The sequence below is a fragment of the Fringilla coelebs genome (genome assembly GCF_963513975.1).
Source record: "Fringilla coelebs genome assembly, chromosome: 2".
Classification (NCBI taxonomy): domain Eukaryota; kingdom Metazoa; phylum Chordata; class Aves; order Passeriformes; family Fringillidae; genus Fringilla; species Fringilla coelebs.
In genome coordinates this window covers 41,768,742-41,790,310 of record NC_140029.1, presented here as the reverse complement: position 1 = coordinate 41,790,310, position 21,569 = coordinate 41,768,742, and the positions used below count along the sequence as shown (strand labels likewise).

The 21,569-nt window shown below is 43.5% G+C and overlaps 1 protein-coding gene across 1 annotated transcript; it reads right to left on the bottom strand.

Moving 5' to 3' along the window:
• Positions 1-2,128: 2,128 nt before the first annotated feature.
• Positions 2,129-19,904, bottom strand: DCT (dopachrome tautomerase; the record flags this gene model as incomplete). Its single annotated transcript, XM_084227129.1, has 8 exons — positions 2,129-2,310; positions 4,846-5,047; positions 6,571-6,706; positions 6,812-6,991; positions 8,647-8,813; positions 9,926-10,026; positions 11,410-11,709; positions 19,604-19,904. The coding sequence occupies 8 exons, from the start codon at positions 19,902-19,904 to the stop codon at positions 2,129-2,131; spliced, it is 1,569 nt and encodes a 522-aa protein (XP_084083255.1).
• Between the last annotated feature and the right edge of the window lie 1,665 nt (positions 19,905-21,569).

The following is a 21,569-nucleotide window of genomic DNA, read 5'->3' as shown; positions in this document are numbered from 1 at the left end:
AAGGTCAGGTTAAATAGGACACTGAGCAACCTGATCTAAAGATGTTCCTGCTCACTGCAGAGGAGCTGGACTAGATGATCTGGACCCAAAGTGTTCTGTGATTCTATATGAACACCCTTGTAGTGCTGAAAAACAGCTGACAGCTCCCTGAGAAAGGCACAGGGGGATCTCAGACCTAGCTACCTTCTGACACACATCAGGGTCAACTAATGCAACTCGTGTGTCAGCTAGATCTCTCTCTGGAGACCTCATCTGTTGTCTTCAGCATCAGGTAACACCAGTCCCCAAATAGCAAAACCCCCAAAAGGCAGCTGTGACCGTGTTCGCAGGGGTCCCAGGATGAGGGAAGAGACGAGAAGGTTGATTCCATGTTCAGAAGGCTTGGTTTATTATTTCATGATATATATTATGTTAAAAACTATACTTAAAGAACAGAAGGAAGGATTTCATGAGAAGGCTTGAGAAGAGAAGAATAGAAAAGGAATGAATAACAAAGGTTCAGACTGATCAAAACTGTCGGAGACAGCTGGACTGTGATTGGCCATTAATTGGAAACAACCAGATGAGACCAATCACAGATCCACCTGTTGCATTCCGCAGCAGCAGATAAGAACAGTTTACATTTTGTTCCTGAGGCCTCTCAGCTTCTCAGGACGAAAAATCTTAAAGATTTTTCATAAAATATCATAGCTACAGGCAGCCTGAGTTGGGAACCAAGGTAATGAACTGTGCTGCTGTAAAAAAGTGCTTCAACCCTTGACATCTTGGGCATAATCCCAGAACAAGTGCAATGGGATCCCCCAAAGGTACCACAAAGCAGCAGAAATGGTAGCAGACTGCTGTCCACCTGATGGAGCCAAGGCTATCTGAGTGTGTGGTGAGCAAATCACAGCTTTGCTTGAGCCAAAAATTCTGCATTTTAGAGATAAGTTTTGTGAGTTACACATATTCAAAGCTGAGTAAATGTGAAAACCATCTTCTTTCTAGTCCACATAGGTAGTATTTAGCAGGCCTAAAAGGAAGGCCAGAAAATGTTACTAACTGAATTTTTTTATTCAAGGCTAAAAAAGCAAAGGTTTTATAAGACTCAAGACCCCACAATACACAAAGTCTTGATACTCCATTAATGTTATAAATCAAGCACCAAAGCTGACAGGATCTGTTCAAGATGTCATTTGCTATGTAAAATTACATGTTCCAAGATAACACTGGAGAACCACACAAATGGGCTTCAAGTCTCTGTCTAAATAAAGAAATATATAGGGATTGTGTAAAGGAATGTTCAGGATGTGGTCTAGCAATTGCCATATCCAAACCTGATTCCCCATCTGAGTAATGCAAGCTGTCTTAGTCTTGATACCTTGAGTCCTGCACCCTAGACTTTGGAAATTTGGAAGTTTACCTCTTGATTCATAGAACAGTGAATCAGAGACAAAAAAGTCCCACTTCAACTTCTATTCAAGGTCCCTAACACAGAGGTAAAACACAAGTGTTTATCTAGGTGTCAGGGAACTCCTGATCTTAAATGTTAGGAGTTGGAATTTTGGAGTTTACCTATTGCTGTCATCAACTTTATTGGAAATAACAAACAGAATTTATAATTTATCATGTTTCTGAAATAATCTATAACAGGGAGTTCCTATTGCATTTTGTCAAACTACATGAAACATTTTGAATCTTAAAACAAGACTATGTTATTCAGAATATTTATTGATAACTGTAAAAGAATGTATTATTCAAATATACATGTAGAATTAATAACTTCCAGCACATCTTAATGCTGCTAAATGAAATCAAGGACACATTGAGGTGAAAAATTATCTTGGTTATTCAAGTTGGTTTTCTCCTATTTGGATTCTCGGCTGTCTTGATCTAAATCTCTAGAGGATGACTTACAAGTGTCACACACTCCAGATAACATTTAGTAATGAGAAAAAATCTAGCCTGACTTGGGCCTTTCTCATATGTACCCAGAGACTTCAGGCATTACAATTCACAAGATAACGGGAAAAACCTGAATGAGAACAATTTAGTAAGCTGCCAAAGGAGTGTGTGATAAAGTCTCAGCTAAGACACCAGAAAGGCAGCCAAGGTCGCTTCCTAAGAGCAAGCAAAGGAAGAGAGGGCACTAGGCCTCCCCCATGTACTTCTTGGGGCTGAAGCTCACATTCATCAGGGGTTCAAAACCTCTTCTGTGCCTTCGGTGCTGGAAAAGCACAAGCAGCAGAACCAGCACGGCCAGAGCTACGAGCGCTCCTCCAATCGTGGATCCAACCATGACAGCCCATGCTTGGGTCTCATCAAGGGAACCTGGAAGTGTGAAACAACTGAAGTGAGCACAGCCCATCATTTCATTTTGCAAATTCCACAGGAGACATAATAATTCCTACATGCTGATAATTACTTGTGCAGCTTAGTGACCTACTGGCCACAGGCAAAATTCAATGCACACCCCATAACTGAGACAGAGCTGGAGATGCTTCCTGCCAGAGAAGTCTACAGCTGAATTTAAACTTCAACAATTTGTACAAATTTAAGTGTTGGGAATGGAAAAGATTAACACTGACAAGACAAAAAGACTGTTCTTTCATCTAATTTGGCCAAAATTATGAATGATCTAAGCAATTCTTTCTATAGAGACATTTCAAGACAGCTGCTTCCAAGCTATTTTGGTCAACAGAAAACCCTCAAATTTTCCTAAAGACCACAAAGCAGCCTACTGTCAAACTTTGAACTGAAAACACTACTTAGCGTGCCTCTGCTGACCAGCTCCAGATTGCATCTGCTGATTTTGAACCACTTCTGAAGAACCATTATCTTCAAAGATAATATTGCTTATTCCTATAATAACATTGCTCCACTTGACTAAATGTTTGTGTTTTCATCTGTGCTTTCAGAAGTAAAAATTGCCTGCCCTCCTTTTCTGAAGAATGCTACATACCAATGAGGTGGCAATAATCACGTTTGACGAAACAATCACAAAAAGCAAACAAAAAAAAACCCCTCTGAAGAGGCTGCACATATTTAAAAGTTATCTAGATATGTGGGTTAGAGGAGAGAGATGGCTAAGGGAGATGTCACACTGACTATTAAAACAGCTAAAAGTCTTGTGTCCCAATCTCCAGTCTTCAAAAAGGTTGAGTGCAATCCTTCCAATAATTAGTAAAGTCCCAAAATGGATTGTTTACTGCTTTATCACCTTTTAAATAAGAACCAGCCATGTACTAATATATGTTTATTTCCAATGTGATTACCAGAAGTACAATTAGCAAGTTATTCTTTTGGCTGAAAGAGAAGGATTTGAATGTAAAAGCTGTATTGTCTGAACATAGGCCATTCAAAGAGAGATAGACTCCTTCACAAAGAGCTAAAAATTTATTTAGGTGTGAGTCAGAAGCAACAGAGTCACAAGCTACTCATGTTCCTCTCTGGGCGCCTCATGCCAAAGGGGCATCCACATTTGCAAAGCAGGAGAGGGGGGCAGTAATACCAAGGGGGAAAAGCTTAAACTCCATAAGAGGGGAAGTTAAAATGTTCAGGGAAAATTCTGGGGATGCCCCTGAGAAAAGCACTGCAGAAGCAGCTAGCATGCCCCCACAAATCAGGGCTCCCCTGCATGAGTGCAGCCTGAGGGCAAGGGTTTCAATCTTTTGCAGTCTACAGACCTTTAAACAGTCTCCACAGATTAAAAACAGAGATGTATGGTAAGCATTTAGAAGAAATTCCTGCCCACACAGGTTAGATAAGCACCTTATGCCCTCAAAGTAATACTGAAATGGAGAAAGAAATTACTCAGATTTAATCTTTGGAAAAGCAGCTGAAGCATGATTTTCAGGGAGACCTTACTCTTCTGCCTTTTACAAATATTTTCATATCTTGCTGCAAAATTTGGATTTTCTGCATAAATACTTTGCTTTTCTGCTATTTTGTCTTTGTCTAATTTGTGTCGGGTAATTTCAAATGAATAGACAAACACTAAGGAAGATCCCAGCTATGGACATGGAAAATCTTTAAAATTGGAAGTTTACAACAAAAAACACCCAGGTACATCTCTCCAGATACCCAAATATTAATGTTGGGAAGTGAGCAGGTGAATAGACTTGTGTGTTTTGTGAAAGGTTCTGTCCTAGGGTGATGTTATGATGCTTGCATCCCCATTCCTGTGTTCTCTTTATGCTGGATATGTCCTGTGCCTTCAAGACTGGCTCTGAATGTTTTGTTTTGTTATCAGCCATTCCCCCACAGCTGGCAGGACACACAGACGGGGCAGTACATGGTGCTGCTTTTGCTTTTTACCTGGCTTTTCGCTTTGTTCTTGCTCTTGCTTCTGCTTTGCTCTTGCTCTTTGCTTCTGCTCCTTAGTTAGTTTAGCTATGCAGTCCAAAATTTTCCCTGGACTGTTTTTTCCTCTCCCGTTTTAGAACCACTCGAACCTGCTCTGGACTGGGACCTGGGAACACCAAGAGTTTGCACTCTGTGGCTGCAGCAGCTGCCCCAGCGCCGGAGGGACTGATACCAGAGTGACCACCCCCAAGAGAGACTCTCTGAATTTGTCATCTTTTTCAGAGCAGTGAAAGAGTGCTGTCATCCAGTATTGTTCATGTTGTGTGCTGGGGGGTGCTGTGCCTGTTCAATAAACAGGTTCTTTCCACCTCTCTCTGAGGAATCCTTACCAAACCGGTTGTGAGGAGGAGCCGTGTGGGTTTGCTTTCTGGAGGGGCCCCCTTTGAAGGTTTTCTCCCAGATTTGCCCTAAACCAGGACAGATTCCTTATTTTATATATGCCTGTGGCAAATGTGAGCTGCCTCATCCCTTGGTCAGGAGCAGCAGCATCCTGGGACACACCTGGCAGGTCGATGGCGTAGGCGTAGCCGAGCTGCTCCGCAGTCTGGAAGAGCTCGTCGTTGGTCACCGGAGGGAAGAAAGGGACCATGTTATAGAGCCGGTTGTGCCCGATGGGCGCCAGCTCCCCGGGCCAGGCGTTGTCAGGGGGCTTGAAACGCTTCATCCACTCGTCAAAGATGGCATCAGTAAAGGAGTGAAGAACCTGCAAATCCAGGCATGTGCACACGTATTTATTGAGCTCTTTTGGAAATCAATCACCTTTAAAACACTCAACAAACACACGGGGTGGCTGGAGCTTTAGAAAGAGAGAGAAGAGGGTAATCTAATTTGGATGGGATGTACAGAACGGGAAATCAGGAAAGCTCATGAGAAGAATAAACTGATCTTCTGCATGGGACATTTTGCTTTGTACACCTTTGTTGCTTCTGTTCCCGATAAAATCTTTCTCCAGACAGTTCAACACCAGCTGACACCAGATGGGCAGGTGAGGAGCCACTGACCTCACTCGGGTGAATGTGCCTTTCAAAATTATTTTAATCTTTCTCATCTCTGAACAAGTATGGAAAGTTGCAGGAAATTTTGCTCCATCATGCTCATTTTAGAGCATGTGCCGCCAACTCCACAGCTCCAGGTGCCCATGACTTTCATCAGGTGAGTTTATAGATCTAAAATTAAGTAATGCAGGAAAGTTGTTTCAGACAACTACTACAAGTGTCTGAAACTAATTTCTGATGTACTCATGTTGTTTAATTACAACCCTGGAAAAAGCTTGAAAATATCCTATAGAAAAACTATAGAAAATAATCTTTTGTACAAAATTACAGCACAGTGAAATTAATTTCACTGTGTAAGAGAAAAAAATTAATGCAGGAATTAAAGAATTATTACGGAAACAATCTGAAGAACCACTATAAAAGTATGTGGACTAATTTCTCCAAAAAAAAAAGGTTGAAAACCTAAAGGTAAGAAAGAAATGCATCTACATATTATATAGATATATTTTTTAATATATGTTTATATATGAGATATATATATGATATATATATATCATAATATATAGATATATGTCTTTATATTACATATAAAGAATTTTTATATGTAATGTAAACACTGCGGTTTAAGAATAAATTTGCATTAATTTACTAGGGGAGAAAGATGTATAAGCAGAGTTAACCACTGGCTTTTGCTCAATGGCATTTGCACAATGGTGTTTGTGCTGCTCATGGCAGTGCAGCACTATTTCAATGCACCACTGAAATCATATTCTTTCTATTTCCCAAGATACCCTGACATTAGATGGACTTCCTTTTAGCTCGTAAAATTTAAAACAAAGAAACATACCACTCTATCTACTGCTTTAAAATAACTATCCCCACTTACACCTTACCTTGTTGCTGTAAAATAAGGTTTTGTTGTTGTGCAATATAAGCCATTAGATTTAGATATACCACCTAATGAAATTATTCAAGGCAGCACGACTTGGAATAGCAGCACTTCTCCCTAGAATCTTACTTTATATTTTATAAATTACCCTGAGATCTTGTTACTTTTTATTCAACATTTATGCAGGTGTGGCAGTGCTCAATAAAAGATAAAAGATTCCTCCTTTTCTATTTAAAGAACTATTTCTTAGGAAATTCACTTCACTCGTTCTGCAAATCTCTTGAGAGAAAGGTGCCTTTGAGCCTCAGCCGTTGTCAATCACACTGGGGGTAAAAGACATACCACGAAGATGGGATCGTTGGCAGCTGCGTGAGGGAGAGCACTGGTCCCATTCAGGAAGGAGTGGACCAAATTATGAAGGCTCAGCATCGGCGAGTCAAGGGCTCCATCTGGTTTATCAAAGCCCTCCAGCGCATTCCTGCGGACGGGTTAAAGCACCATCAAGTAACCACATTTTGCTGACAAATGTGCTCATAGAGAGAACCAGTGACCCAGCCAGCTCTAGAGGAGCCTGAGGACGAACCTGAAGCTGAAACTGGAATTGCGGAAAAAGGGGGGTCTGTCGAACTCCTGCAGGGAAAGGCACCTCCTGACGTCCTCCACGGTGGGTAGCTGCTGGCTGGAGCCGCGGGGTGGCCGCCGCCGCAGCGGCCCCTCCTCAGTGCCATTGCACAGCGTGACCAGGCGGTTGTAGTCATCCAGACTGAGCGTGGAACAGGGAGAAGCACAAGTCAGAAGAAGGGGAGCACTTGTTTGTTGGCTTTTTCTCACGCAGTACAAAAAGGCCTCGGCTGTACGTGTGAGAGAGTCGAGGTTTGGGATGGACACCTTCTGGGGCAGCTCAGGTCACCTCCTACAGCCTGGGAGATAGATTTATAGCAGGACTGTCACCATTGCAGGCTTCCTGTGGCCCTGCATCCTCTGTGGACTATCAGTCATTTAGACCAAGATTTACCAGGTTCATTGTCCACAGAAAGAGGATGCTTTGGAAAAAGCATTAGAAAAGCTTTAGAAAAAGCAAGCACAGCTCCCATCACGCCTTCTCCCCACCCAAGGGCTGTGTAAGAAGTTTTTGTCAGGCAATGTAAAACAGAGTTTTCAATTTTGAATTGACAAACTTTCACTCCTGATTATTATTATTAATTTTTTAACTGTTAACAAAAAGGGAAAAATGAAGGCAAACGTGAGCTGAGAAAATGCAAGAAATGACAGAAGACAGGTTTTCACTTGCCATCTCTCATCCACTTTAGAAGAAAAGCAAGAGCAATGCATTGCATCCTCTCTTTTCAGGGCCTTCGAGAACAACCTGCTGTTGCAGGGGTTACCCAGTGACTAATGGGGAGTAAATCCTTTATACCAGGGAGAGAAAGAGGGAAGAAGAAAAACAGTGTAACACTGGTGAAACAAAAAAATCAGGTCTATTCAGTGTGAAGTGAAACAGCATTTTCAGAAACTTTTGAAGTAAACAAAAGCTCTTTTCAGTTTAACCTTGCTGAGGCAAAAGTTTAGTCACTTCAAGTTTTCAAGGAAAAATCCAAAGCCCTATTTATCTTTGAGGAAAAAGTACGGGAAAGACTTAAAGCCAGCTGGTGCCTAAAGCTGGAATTTCAAATACCTCTTTAGGTATCTAGAGAAAGAGACTATTTTGAAAAACTTTGAGCTTTCAGTACCTCCGTCTGACTAACTGCACACTGCCCCTGAGCTGAGAGAAGAATGATGTATGGGTATTGTAACCAACAGCATTTTATGTCACAGCACCCTGATCCTGCATCTGAATCCCCTGTCAAAATCCTGCTCTCACACGAGTCAGCACATTCCCACAGGGAGCTGGCAGCAAGCTCCTGGCTGGCTCTGTGCTGTTTTTCATGTGAAATCTCAGATATTTCAAAGTCAATCCTCAAACTGCATTAAATATATCAGGGTTAAAGTCTCATCCAAAACAAGGTAGCAGACTTTCCAGCCTATCTCTAGCTTCCCGTGTGCCAAAACAATTTTCTTTTTCTGCTGCTGAGATCAATTGGGTGTATGTCATAGAGAACCAACACGCAGGCATTTCTTTTTTAGAAAGATACTTGCCAACTGGGAAACTCTTCAGACTTTGGCAGCCATAAATTGGCTAAATCAACTAAAATCCTGTACTTGAAGAGTCATCTTTAAAAAATAAACTTCCACAGTATGGGAAAGTTTACACAGAACCATCTACACATAAACTGATGGCACTTTGCAGTTTGAAAGAAGACGGTCTTGGCTCCTTTCCCACCACTCACTCAAACTGAGAGAGCAGCCCATGCTGTCGATGCTGAATGACAGACAGAGAGGTTTTGTCCACGTGTGAGCTGGCCTGGGGTGCCCTCCTACCTGTTACAAACTACCTGCCACCGGGAGAACCTGGAGCTGAGGTTGATCAGGCCCGGGTCGTCGGGCCGCGCTGCCCCGAAGAGCTGCTCCGTGCAGATGTCACACTCGTTCCTGCCCGTGGCGAAGTTCCAGTAGGGCAGCGCAAAGGACTCGTTGCCCATCAGGCGCTGCAAGGGACAGGAATGCATTCGTTGGGAATCAGCTCCAAAGGAAAGAGGAAGGGAATCCTTCAAGCTCTTGGAGTGGACGTTTGAATATTCACTGAATGTTCAGCTTTTTATTCTGCATTTCAGCTACCTGCGTTTCACAGCGCCGCTCCAACTCCCTCCGAAAGGTTGTGGCATTAAATCAGTCCAAGCAAAGACACTGTCACTAGTTTCCCTGCTGTGAGACTGCACTTCTTTGGGCCATGTTAGGCTTTCTGCCAACTCAGAGACCAGGCAGGAGAGCAGGAGCTGAGATGAATTGAGCCTTAAGCAAGTAAGAGGCTTTGAGTGATGTAAGTGGGTAATGGGTAAAATTGTGCGTGTGGTTGGCTTTCGTTCCAGAAAACTGGCCCTGGGGAGGAATCTGAACTTGTGTTAATAGGGGAGTACAGTGCATTTGATTGTGCTTGCTTGCCAGATACAATTTCACACAAGCAAGATCCTGCAGCTATTTTGATAAGCAACCATTTTCATTAGAGATCTGTAAGGCTGAAATACAGCAACATTGCCAATGTAGAAGTCATGCAAATGGAAATGAGTCTATGCTTCTGCAACTGACTCTCGGGCATGTTAACATATATTTTTTTAAAAGGCATATTGCTAAATATATGTATGTATTAGATGTATAACATGTCATATTTAAAGGGAGTAATATTTAGAGCTGGTTTCAAAGGAACGGTGTCTTCAACATCAGCCAACAATATCTGTTACCAAGTTTTACATGAAGATGTTGCTTCAATTTTATTAGTAAATACTGTTACTTCACATCTTCTATCCTGTGTTGTGGAGATGAAGGGAAAAAAATCTCAATTATAACATATCACTGCTCATGGTGAGAAACCATTCAGTCCTCAGCACTCAGAAAGCACTAATTTCACTTAAAACAAAACAAAAAAATGATCAATGAGCAAATACTCCTGGGAGTGAAACAAGGATAAGCTACCTCCTAGGATAGTTTCTCACGCCTGGGTGAGAAACTGTCCTAGGAGGTAGCTTACCCTTGGCTGGCTCAACAAAGTGGCAGAGCAAAAGGGAGAAGCTGTGCAAGGAAAAGGAAAGGCTGTTCAACTAACCTGCAGTTCCCTCTCCAGCCACAGCAAGTGGTACCTATGCCAAGTAACAAAGGCAGGTCCTTGGTGGGAGAAATCAATGCCTTTGAAGGGGCGGCCAGGACCTACAAGGGAAGATAAAACAAGCATGTTGGCATCAAACGAGGCTGGAGAGAAAGACAGCACTTCCTTTTATTGCCAGGAGTGCAGTTAAACAAGAACCTTCAGCTCTGCATCTTTGAAAAGAGTGAACACTTCAGAAGCTACATCACTTACTTGGGACAAGTGAAACAAACTCCTCTGTGGATATTTGCTTCAACACTTATCAAAACTTCACATTCCCTAAAAAGATGGATATTGTGAAGACTTCTTCTCACTTTGGTGGATTTTGATTTTTAAAAGCCATTTTACTTTCTAAAACCCTATCTCCTTGCTAATATGTGCATTACCTCATTCTCTTGCTCAGCTGCAAGACTTACACCATGTAAGACCCACACCACATATCTATCAAGAGAACCTCAGCATTTTCCATGCCAATAGTAATCCAGAACCCTTTGCCAAATTTCTTCAAATTCTGCCTGTTATTTCTTGCGTAGTGCTTTTGCTGGGTGAGAGGTGAGAGGCTTCAAACCACATATGGATTTGTTCATCACTGTAGAAACCTTCCACCCATACATGCATTTATATACACCATTGCAGCAGCACAAGAAGTTTCCCCTTTCCCTTTCCACATGACTGTCCTGTCCCCTGAAGAACCTGTGCTCTCACTAGACCAGAGGCTGCTTCCTTCAGCCCTGCAACATGGAGCTGTGTCAGAGGGCAAACTGAATGGTACCCACTGCAGAGCAGCAGTCACCCTCCAGCAAGGAGAGAGATATGGGCTGTTCAGCTTGCTCATGGGACTGCCAGGTGGAAAAGCCACACTGGTTGGTGCACCTCCTACAAGTACAGGCTTTGTGAAATGGGGCTGGTATAGGTACTCCTGTCTGGAAAAGCAGTGAGGCCTAGGAATCTGAATTTGGGAGAAAGCATGGGGTTAGATACCCAAACCCAAAGGATGACCAGGGTTAGTCAGGCAAATCCCATCCTTGGTGACTTGGTGACTTGCTGAAAGCAGTAGCACTCTGGTCCCAAATATGTCTGCATGGCCTGTGGCTTCACCACTGCAGACCCCCTTTCCTACCTTGTCCTATGGACTGGGAACATCTGTTTGAAGTCAGTCACTGCATGGACACACTTCAGTTCACTCAAGTGAAGACGGTGCATTGCTCCTGTCAGAACGAAGATGCACCAGGAGTGCAACTGGTGTGCTCCAGCTGCAGGGGGTGTGGGGACCAGACCATAGCAGGTCCAAAGGACATCTCCCTTGAGTACTCATGGCCACCACCTTCTCACCACCAACTGCTTCACTCCACAGCTCCGTGCCCACTACTGGCACCCTGGTTCAGCAGTGGTATTTTCACCCTTTCCTTTACCTGCAGAGCCCACTGGAAAAGAAAAGCACTCACCCAAGAGCGTGTCTCTGACTGAGTAGTAGTGGAGCCAAACAAAGTAGTTATAGATGCTGCAGTTGGCAATCTGGGGTTCATCTCCGCTGGGACCAAGCAGACTTCTCCAGTGCTGAGTTGCAATGACGTAGTCTGGGTGCATGGTTGTCTTGGCACGGTCTAGAGCATCAAAGAACTGCTCCCTCTCCTCTGCTGTCAGGGAGTGGATGTCCTTCCTGACAACTGCTGGCTTCCTCCTGCTGCATTCGGGGCCCGTCCAGCCAAACTTGCATTCACCACAGTTGTACCCACCAAAGTTTCCTGGATCGAGAGGGAGCAATCAGTCTTGGCATTATGAATCAGGGAAAACTAACAGTGCAATGTAGAAGAATGAAGAACTAGTGCTCTTCTTCCCCAGAGATGCCAGTTCCTGGAAAGGACAGCAGCTGAGCAGACTTGCAGCCTTGCCAATTGACTAACCAGAAGGATGACTGGCTGGATTCCCAGAGCCACAGCAGGGCCAAGAATCACAGGCAGCCAGCTGGGGAAGTGCTGGGTAATGGGCTTGACGCCCTGAGGTGCTGAGAGCTCTGCAAAGCCCTCAGGCACGTGAGGACTCTCACTGAACAGAGAGCTGAGCAATTGAGGTTAAGCTGGTGATGAAGTGCTTTGCTCGATTGGCTCTCAAGTACTCTGCTTCCAGGATCAAACCCAAAACAGGGTCAGTTCACATGGATCCTTAAGCATAGAAAAAAATCCCTAAACAAAACAGTTCTCTTAAGAACAAAACTTCTGTGGAACTAGTGCCTCTTAACAGTGTATCTGGGGCCCAGCACAAACCAGGACAGGCACCAGGGTTGCTGCTGGTCATGCTTTAAGCATTATTATATAGTGCTACAATAACAGCCTGAGAAACGCTGCAGTACTGTCATTCCCTGCTGGCATCACTGCTAAGGCAAGTAATCAGGTCTGCTCTAGGATATTAGCTCAGACTCTCTGAGGAGATGGGAGAGCCCAGGAAGGCAGGGCTTGCTCTAAGTGTGGCCTCCTGCATGCTGGCAGCAGCAGAAAGGCCCTGCTGGATCTTGCTCCCCCGTTTCTGGGGAGCCAGGGAGCAGCCAGGCATTCCTGCAGTACACACCTGCCCCCTGCCTGTGTGCTGGCAGGCTGCAGCAGCGTGGGACACGGGGCAGTGCTGCCAGGGGCAGGGGGAGGCAGATGGCAACTGGGCTCCTCTGGGATCCTCACACTCCTAGCAAAAATCTGCACTGACTCCTTAACCTGTTCTCGACCTCCCCTCCAACTCCCCACACACTCATTCCACAGCAATCATGACAACTGCTTTCCAAAATTCTGTTTTCCAGAATCTCACTGCTCAGCACACATATTGGTGCTGGACTAACATGGGATGAGGAAGTGTCCTATGAAATGTGCCCAGATGGGCAGATGTCCCCAGGATGTAGGCTTGAGCCCATGACCAGAACAACAATTAACATTAAAGCAAGATTTCAGACTGTTGGGGGCTACAGGGCTTATTACCAAATTCAAGGTTACAAGGGCTGTTACCAACACAGCTCTAAAGCTTATGTCTGACTTTTAGGGTAAGAGCTGCTGAAATGTAAACATCTGTGGCAGACTCCTGTGAGGCCTGCCAAGAATATATGGGGACTCTTACTTTGGACCAAATGTAGGTTGGTTGTGGTTTCTTCAGAGCCCCTGAGATCTCTATGTTTACATGTTGCCATGAAGCTGAGCATCAGTGCTCAGTTTAGGGACCACAAGAGTGAAGGCTTCAGTGATGTTTTGGATCATGCACATCCCAATGACATCCCACGGGGACAATTTCCAGATATATGGCTTACATTTTGTCATGAAGCAAGCAGAAGAACCTGGGTTCAGCTGCCATATTCCAGCTATAAGGGAAGGCACCCAAATCCAGGTGTCTGTACTGGCTAAAGAGGATGAAGACATACACCAGAAAAAGCAAGTAGGTTACAGTTACGTGAAACAAAGCAGATTGTGTGGATTGTATGGATATGAGGGGGGTGAGCAACATGGAAGATTTATTTGATCACAGTATCCTCAGGGTCCCACCAGAACAGTACAATTACTGTTATCAATTCAGTGTACTCCACTATCTGTGCCTTGTTCATTCTTCATGACCCAGCCTGGCTATTAGGGCCCATCACATACTCCAGCCTGAACTGAGCAGATGACAAACATCAAGAATATCTTGCAACATTGAGTAATTAGGCCATGCTCAAGTTTCAGTCATGGACCATGAACTTCTGGAAAGAACCTGTTGGCCCCTCACACTCAGGAGCAATTCAATCCTTAAGAGAAGGAGGAAAAAGCAGGAATTAACCATGGAAAGATCTGCCAACAACCTCTTTTGAGACTGGCAGTTATTCCTCCAGTCATTTAAGGGACCCCTCCAGTCACAATTGAAGCAGCACTTTGAAATACAGCACTAACAGAACCAGAGTGCAGGACCAGGTTTGTGCTGGCTGGGTTGGTACCAGAACAAGACACTCTCAGTCACTTGTTGAGGCTCTGATGATGCCTATTCCTCTCTCAGGAAGGGCCCTTTGAATCTGCAGGTCTTGATGCTTGAAATAATTTTATCAGACAACATCTGTATTTTAGGTATACTCTATGCACCTCCTCAGGCTCTGACAAGAAATTTGCAAAAGCCTGAAATGATGAGTTATCTTCATGGGAAGAAAGCTTTTTTCCAACTGTATCTGGAGCCAGGTGCACCAATGACTTGTCACCTGCTTCCCTTGGGCAGGTGCTAATTCTATCCAATTGATGCTCTGCAGGAATTTCTCCCTTCACCACCCTACCTATGAAGGAATCCAAGGGCTCCATTCCTTCCATCACTTCCCCAGTCACTTTTCTATGGGGCATGAGCTTTTACTAAGTGAGGAGGACTGCAGTGGAGACTTGCAAACAGGAGATGATTGCCAGGCAAAGCGCTATTTCACACTGCAATATTTCTGCCAATTGTGTCAAACATTTTTGTCACGTCCTCAGGTCTATTTGGCAATGTTCCATTGTCAGAAACACACAAAACCAGAAAACTCCATTATATCAAATCTTGCTTTCTGTCATTTTCTTTCAACATGGTCCATGCATCACAGGACTGCCGCTATGCAGCAGCTGAAATGGCAAAAAAATGATGGAGGTCTGTGAGATTTCCCATAATTCAAAGAGAAATTACTGCAGTAATCAGACCCAGCTTTTTTATGATCCACCTAAACCACTTTTTCAACATTTGTTTCTAAAGAACTCTACCAGGCCACTGATCTGGAAAATATGCATTGCTGTTTCCAGAAAGTTCATTTACTGCCATGTGCACTTCCCACATGACAGCATTGTGAAATGCTGGTCTCTTACCACTTAACTTCCCTGTCTGCTGTGCTAGCGATGGTGGACTTCAATGGTACAGCTCCACCAGAGCAGGAAAAATAATCTCCTGATAGCAGGATGTAGTGCACAGCAGGTATTTTCAGTAAGGCAGTGAGACCCTTTCAAGATCCTTTTGCACACAGGAGCTCTAGGAACATGCAAGGATTCATGCCTCAGCATTTTTTCAGCTCCAGTGATTAGCACATAGGAACTCAGTGCACAACCCTGCTGAGGCTCTGCCAGGGACAACAGAGATTGTTATCATCTCTTGTGGTTTCCAGAGAATATAGTCTGGGAGGTCATTCTGGTACACAGGAAGGAGATCATATATGGCTGTGGGATGCTTGTTCCACTGTTTCCAGGAATGTCCACTGTACTGCCACTGGTCAAAATATCATCTGTGCATTCCCCATTAACCCTTATGTCTGGAGATGGCATCACATGCCTGGGGAGCTGCCTTCTTCTCTACCCAATCTCAGCAACACTTGAAGTGCTCTTTCTCAGTCAGGTTGGGTGAATCTGACTCTGTAGGCACTATGGCCATGCTGCTTCTCCCAGTGGGACAATCCATGGGCATAGCACTGACAAAAACACACCTCTTCATACCTGAGACTTGGTATGTGCTCACACACATCACTGTTGTACGCTAGCACCACTCATCACACACCACTGCAGCTGCTCATGGATTTTCTACCTTTTAATGGTTGTAACATGTGGGTGGCCTTCAGTCACCAAGCATAACATGAATTAATAACTCCATCAACTTAGTGTATTTTTTTTCAGTAAAAATGCACCCACACAACACTTACCACCTTGTTTTAGTGCACCAAGATGACACACAGGCAGCTGCCATGCCTCTTCCTTCTAAAGAGACCAGTTTTAATGCCCATCATTTACGGGATGGGGAGAAAGGATTCCCTTTCAGACTTCTTTAGCTATTGCATTAAAACTGGAGTTACATCAGATTTGAAACACCTGCATACTGCAATTTCTCAAGGCTGGAATCAGGGCTGCTAACATGTGGGACAAATGGTTAGCTCTTCTCTCTTTTCTAGCTCTTCATTTGGGCACCCTCACAGGCTGTAGGATGTGGAAGATCTGTACCTACGCTGGATTTAATAGGGTCATCAAGGAATGGCTATAATTTAGTATTACCCCACAGACACATTATCCTACAACAAATAAATTAAATGTATTTTACAACCACTTCAAAAGCCCAATTTTTACCTCATGGGGTAGACATCATATCAGCTACATGGCTTAACTGATAATTTGATTGCAGCTAAAGAATAGATGTTAAATCATCTGTCTCCAGCTAAAATAGATTACACAGGAATTCAAAAGGATTTAAACTTTTTTTCTCAAAAAACTTCTATTAAAAAATAGAGTAATGTTCAGCACATGCCCATATGTAAACCTTAGAAAGTGGAAGCAGAAAAAAAGAATTATAATTATGTTTAATTCCTCGGTGAACTCAAACTACGTCATTGTTTAATCACTGTCACAATCTGTACTAGCCACCACATGACTGACTGCAGTGGTTTTTCACAATAGTCTTCTGTACTGAGCTTTTAAAATGCTATACCAGATCTGTATCCCAGCAGTACAATGTTATCGTTTAGAACTCAAAATAGCATTTAATTAACAAGTCTTCCAAAATAGTTTTCTTCTAAACTAAATTTAACTATCTCACTGAAACGCTGCTTTGTTGTGTAAACAGTTACAAGTCCCAATATTCAAGGTTGGACTCACATATCCATCACTTGGTCTAATTCAACACGTACACCTTCTTGAAAACCAATGAGCACATTCCCCTTCACACGTACCGCACACTGTCAGGATCTGTCAGGTGGTTTCAGTTTAAGTATTTGTATAAATTGAATAATATGAGGGGCACCCAAACCAATTGCAGAACACATTCAATGGATTCAAAACTGAAATTAGTCAAGAAGTAAAAACTCTTTCTACCTTCCAACTACATTCATGCCATAACCCCATATTTTTTTACAGAGATAATTTTTTGCTGCAACCAACACATTGAGTGAAACATTCAGCATCCTGACAACAAACCTGCAATTGCTTGTTGACCATGGCCCATGGCACAAAAAGTGGAAAGCAAAGCTGAAGCTTTCTTTTGTTCTAATTCTGTTCTATTTGTCCTCAGTTAAAGAAAAACTTGTGCATATTATTTGCTGAAGCCTAAAAATGGGGAAAAAAAATCTGATCTCATTATAACCATTCATCCATATTTGTGTTTGGGATTTTCTTTTTTCATTTTGGTTTGTAAGGCTGTTTGGGAGGAAGGGGGGGTCCATAAATATTCAGTTCCCAGACCTGGATAGATATGATTTTAATGTATTTTTCCTCAGTGAATGGCTTCAACAAATGGAAAAATTTTCTGTTTCTTTTCTCCTTAGATACTAAGTTTTTAGCAAAAAGCAAAATTTATTGTGAAAACTCCAGAATCCCACCATTGGAAAATCTCAGCCCCTGTTCCTCACCATTCCTCCAGTATCCTTCCCATACAGCCATCAGCTATGTGACACATTCAGTTGGCACTGTCTAACCAAATAACCAGCTACATGCTCGTTGGATTTCCCATAGCTTACCATTCCAAACTATAAAGATGGAACACAACAGTTCATATTGTTAAAGTGCTAAAAAGAGCCTTGGTAGGGTTGGAGTTTGCACAACCCAGCAACTATTCCAGACAGGCAGTTTGCAGCTTGGAAAATAAGACACCATAATAGCAAAGATGTGCTGTCCATGTCCCTTTGAATGGGCACAATTAATTTCTGTTACCCAGCATTATGTCACACAGGTAGCATAGCTCTAGATGCCTAATAAATACCACATGTCACTTCACTTACAGCTGGTGTGCAGACAACCAGCCAGTGTATTAAACCAAGTGGAAGAAAACCACATAAAACCCCTAATAGACAAGGAGACATGATCACCAGCATTGAAAAAGCATCAGATTTAATTCAAATCCCTCACAGCTGTGAAATTCTTAGCATTCTCCCAGAAATGGTTTTGCACCAAACAGAGTACAGCCCAGGAAAACTTTCTGAAAATCATGCTTAAGGATATGTTTCACTAGCTGTTTTATCACTGGTATGTTTAGATTTTAAAAAAACTGCAAGGAGAAAGAGGAATCCAAGGGATTTAAAGAGCCAAAGGGAGCAGCCAGCTCAGAAGAAGTAAAGCTGAAGGAAAGGACACTACATTCTGCTCATGTAACTTGGGATCCAGTCCTGCAAATATCAAATACCAGTGCTTATTTCTACTTGGACAAGCAAATTAATGTCTGCCTATGCAGAGCATGTCTGTCTCCACTGCTCTTCAATTTTCTCCCAGGTTTTGATGCTCTAATGACTTTAACTATGTAAATATTGGTGCATGCCCATGTGCTCCACTGTTCTTCTGACCCAGGATCTGTGACTGTATGTGACACCTGACTTAAGTTCTGGAGGTATACAAGAACCTTTTAAAAAAAAAAAAAAAAAATTGATCCAATTTTTTTTTTTTTGCAAACCTTCTTGAAAAGTCCTTTCTGCACAAGCATTTGAAATCCAGTCAAAGAAAGAGATAAAAATTGATGGATACTATAGGCCTGTTGTTATTATTATTATTATTTTGAGGAGTTTTGGTAACACCATGTATCCATTTAAGTCATCTGCCACTACCTCTCTGTTTCCAGTTGATAACTGCACTGGAAAATTTAACCTCTTTGGCTGAAATTCTCTGCAGTGCTGCCTTCCCAGATTGAAAAACTGGGCTTTCTCGGTAGTGTGAGCTGAGGTATACATTTTAGACAAAACAGTGCAGCTCCTTCTAAGAATCAGGCTGATGCAAAGTAGTTTATTCTTCTCATGTTAGAAAACTCAAACAAATTGATGTTTTCAACGAGAAATCCCAGGTTTCATTTGAAATGTGCCTAGAAAGAGCCTTCAGTGCCTATGATGTGCCTTTTGCCCTACTAGGGGTGCCGTCTCCTGCCAGCTCTGCACAGAAGTCTGGGCTGCAGTTCCTGCTCATTTTAACCCCCCCTTCAGCCAGGGCTGTTGCTGAGAAAGGGTCCTGTCACCTTATTCTGCCCTGAGCTCACCTTCCTGCTCACTGCCCCCTGCCAGCATTAGGGAAGGGGTCTCATCAGAATCTTATCCTTTTGGCCAGGTGAGCCTTCAAGCACATCTCCTCCCCAATCCATTCCCCCTCCAGCATTCAAACTCAGGAGCCCATGTAAAGTCACAGTGAGAAGCAGCAGCTGGAGATGAGGAGGAGAAGGATGAGATGGCCTCTTTGGTGGTTGTACAGACACATTTTGGATCAGTGTAAGACGTAAATTTAGTTAACAAACCTGGGAAACACCCTGTCCTGACACTGGGAGACTTTTAGTGCACAGGGCTATGTCATGCTGCAAAGAACTCCTCCGTGAGGAATAAATCTTCAAACAAAGCACACTGATCCAGGTTCAGTGCACTGTGAGCAGCAGTGATGGAGGTTTGAAAGCAGCACTGAAGGGTCCAAAACCCTGTGGAGAAAGGGGATTGCTGGCTACAGAGACAACTCCGTGGGCAAAGAGGAGAGCACAAAAGTTCACATGAGAGAAAACACTTCTTTGACCCTGATGCTCTGAAGAAGTACTAACAGCATCATGAATATGGAAGAACTTTTCAGATAATAGTAATATTTGAAGCCTTCTTGATGCCTTATACCACCAGGAATGTCTCTGGCATTTGGAGCAAGGTTAGCAGACCCCTCCATCCCCATCCCCATCCCCTGCCCCCAGCACCCATCTCACCTGTGCAGTGACAGCTGCGGTTGAAGAACTTGAGGGGCCACCGTTCCCGGTCATCCACATTTTTGAGAGTGTAGGGGCCACTCCAGGGCTGAGTGTCTGCCTGCACCCCCTCACACCGTCCCCTGCCCTGCAGGGACCCGCAGATATTGCCTGGCTCTGTCCCCAAGGCCGGGCAGCAGCGTTTCAGGCGGAGGGCTTCCACCGTCATGCAGGCACGGGGGAACTGTGCCTGTGCCCGTGGGGGACAGCAGCAGCTCAGGTAGCCCAGCCCAGCCCAGAAAAGCCACCTCAGGGCTCCCATTGCTGCAGAGTGCAGGCTGTGCCTCCCTGCTGGACCTGACTGGGAAGAGCAGGGAGATGTGCACTGCGGGACAGCCTGGCCTCACCACTGCTCCATGCCCCAGCCAACCAGGACAATAACTCCTGCTGCTGAGGATGCTGGTGCTGGGTGTTTGTTTAATCCCAGCCTCTAATTGCCTCAAAGGCAGCTCAAAAGACGGGTGCTTTGACTCTGTGGTGCCTGCCCGGCAGCCACAGCTTAGAGCAGGGTTTATATAGAGGTCGGGAGAAGCCCTCATTAGAGGGATTAGCACGGCACAAATCCTCGTGTTTTGCACATGACATCAAGGGCAGAAAAGATGCCAGTGTGAAAGCAAGGTTCTGGCAGCTTGTCAGGAGAGTGAATGCCTCAGATTTATTTCTCCAAGTCTTTTATGAGCTTTGAGAAATTGATGGTCTTGCTTTAGCTGAGGTGGCTGGAGAAACACATTTATTCTTTTATTCAAAACCCTGTAAACAGATGACAAATAAAAGAGGAAATCTCTTCTCTTTTAGTTCATTCACTGCAAGATAATACTTTCCATTAAAGCAGTAGCAGTGCAAAACTAACTGGAAGCACAGAGGATAGAGACGCACCATTTACAAAAATTAATAAATGTGGTAAATTTGTGGTAAATTTGGGGTGGAGATTCCACCTGCCAACTGCTGAACTTCAGTGCTTGCACTAAAAACATCTGAGTGGCAAGTGGGGAAGGGCTTCCTTCCTAATAGCCTTTTTGCATGCAAAATTAATCATTTAATTGTTTTAAAGAGTGAATGGTCCTTATTTGCTCTGTAATCCTTTCCCCATCATTACACCAGAGGTTGTTGTAGCGGTGGTCAGGCTGTTGGACTTTCAGAACTGTCACAGCTGGGCATTTATTACCCACCTGGCAGGAGCCAGTCTCTGAGATCAATACACACACCAGACATGCACTTAAGTGGTTCTGTTCAGTATACCAACAAAAATATCCTTAAAAACTCCTAGTATGCAGCAGTTCAATGCAACTGATACAGCAAAAAAATTAATAAACAAAAATAAAGTAGCGATAAGTGATTCCATGAGTCTGAAGCAATAGCTATTAGTTCAGGTCCACCATTCTAAATAAAAACTGGCAACTCCCCCTGCTTCACTAAAAGCTTTCACTGCCTTCCCCTTCCTCCTTCCCCAGCTCTGTTGTTTAGCCATTTTTATAAGCATATATAATGAAAAAAGCCATGGTTGTGTCCATGGTATTCAATACTTCCATGGATGTTCAACCTCTCCATTCTGCCTCAAGAAGTTTTTGATCTATGCAGCAAATTATTGCCATCATGTAGCTAAAGAGTTCATCCACACCATGGATACTGTCAACAGCACCTTTAGGTTCTCAGATCCTTATATCAAAAACTTCTTGTTTGATAGACCAACTGAAATAGGATTCTACCTCATTTATGGAGGCATAAAGCATATTAGCAATACCATGTATTCTGAAATGGGTTTCAACTCACCTCACTTTGGATTCCATTTACCTGGAACTGGCTTTTGTCTGCTGCTCTTGACACAAGGTGTGAAAAAGACAGAAAGTGTGAATAGTTGCTGAAAAAATATGTTGAAGAAGCTCAGGGGTTATAAATTGAATAACTGGCTCAAAAACCCTCTGAAAAA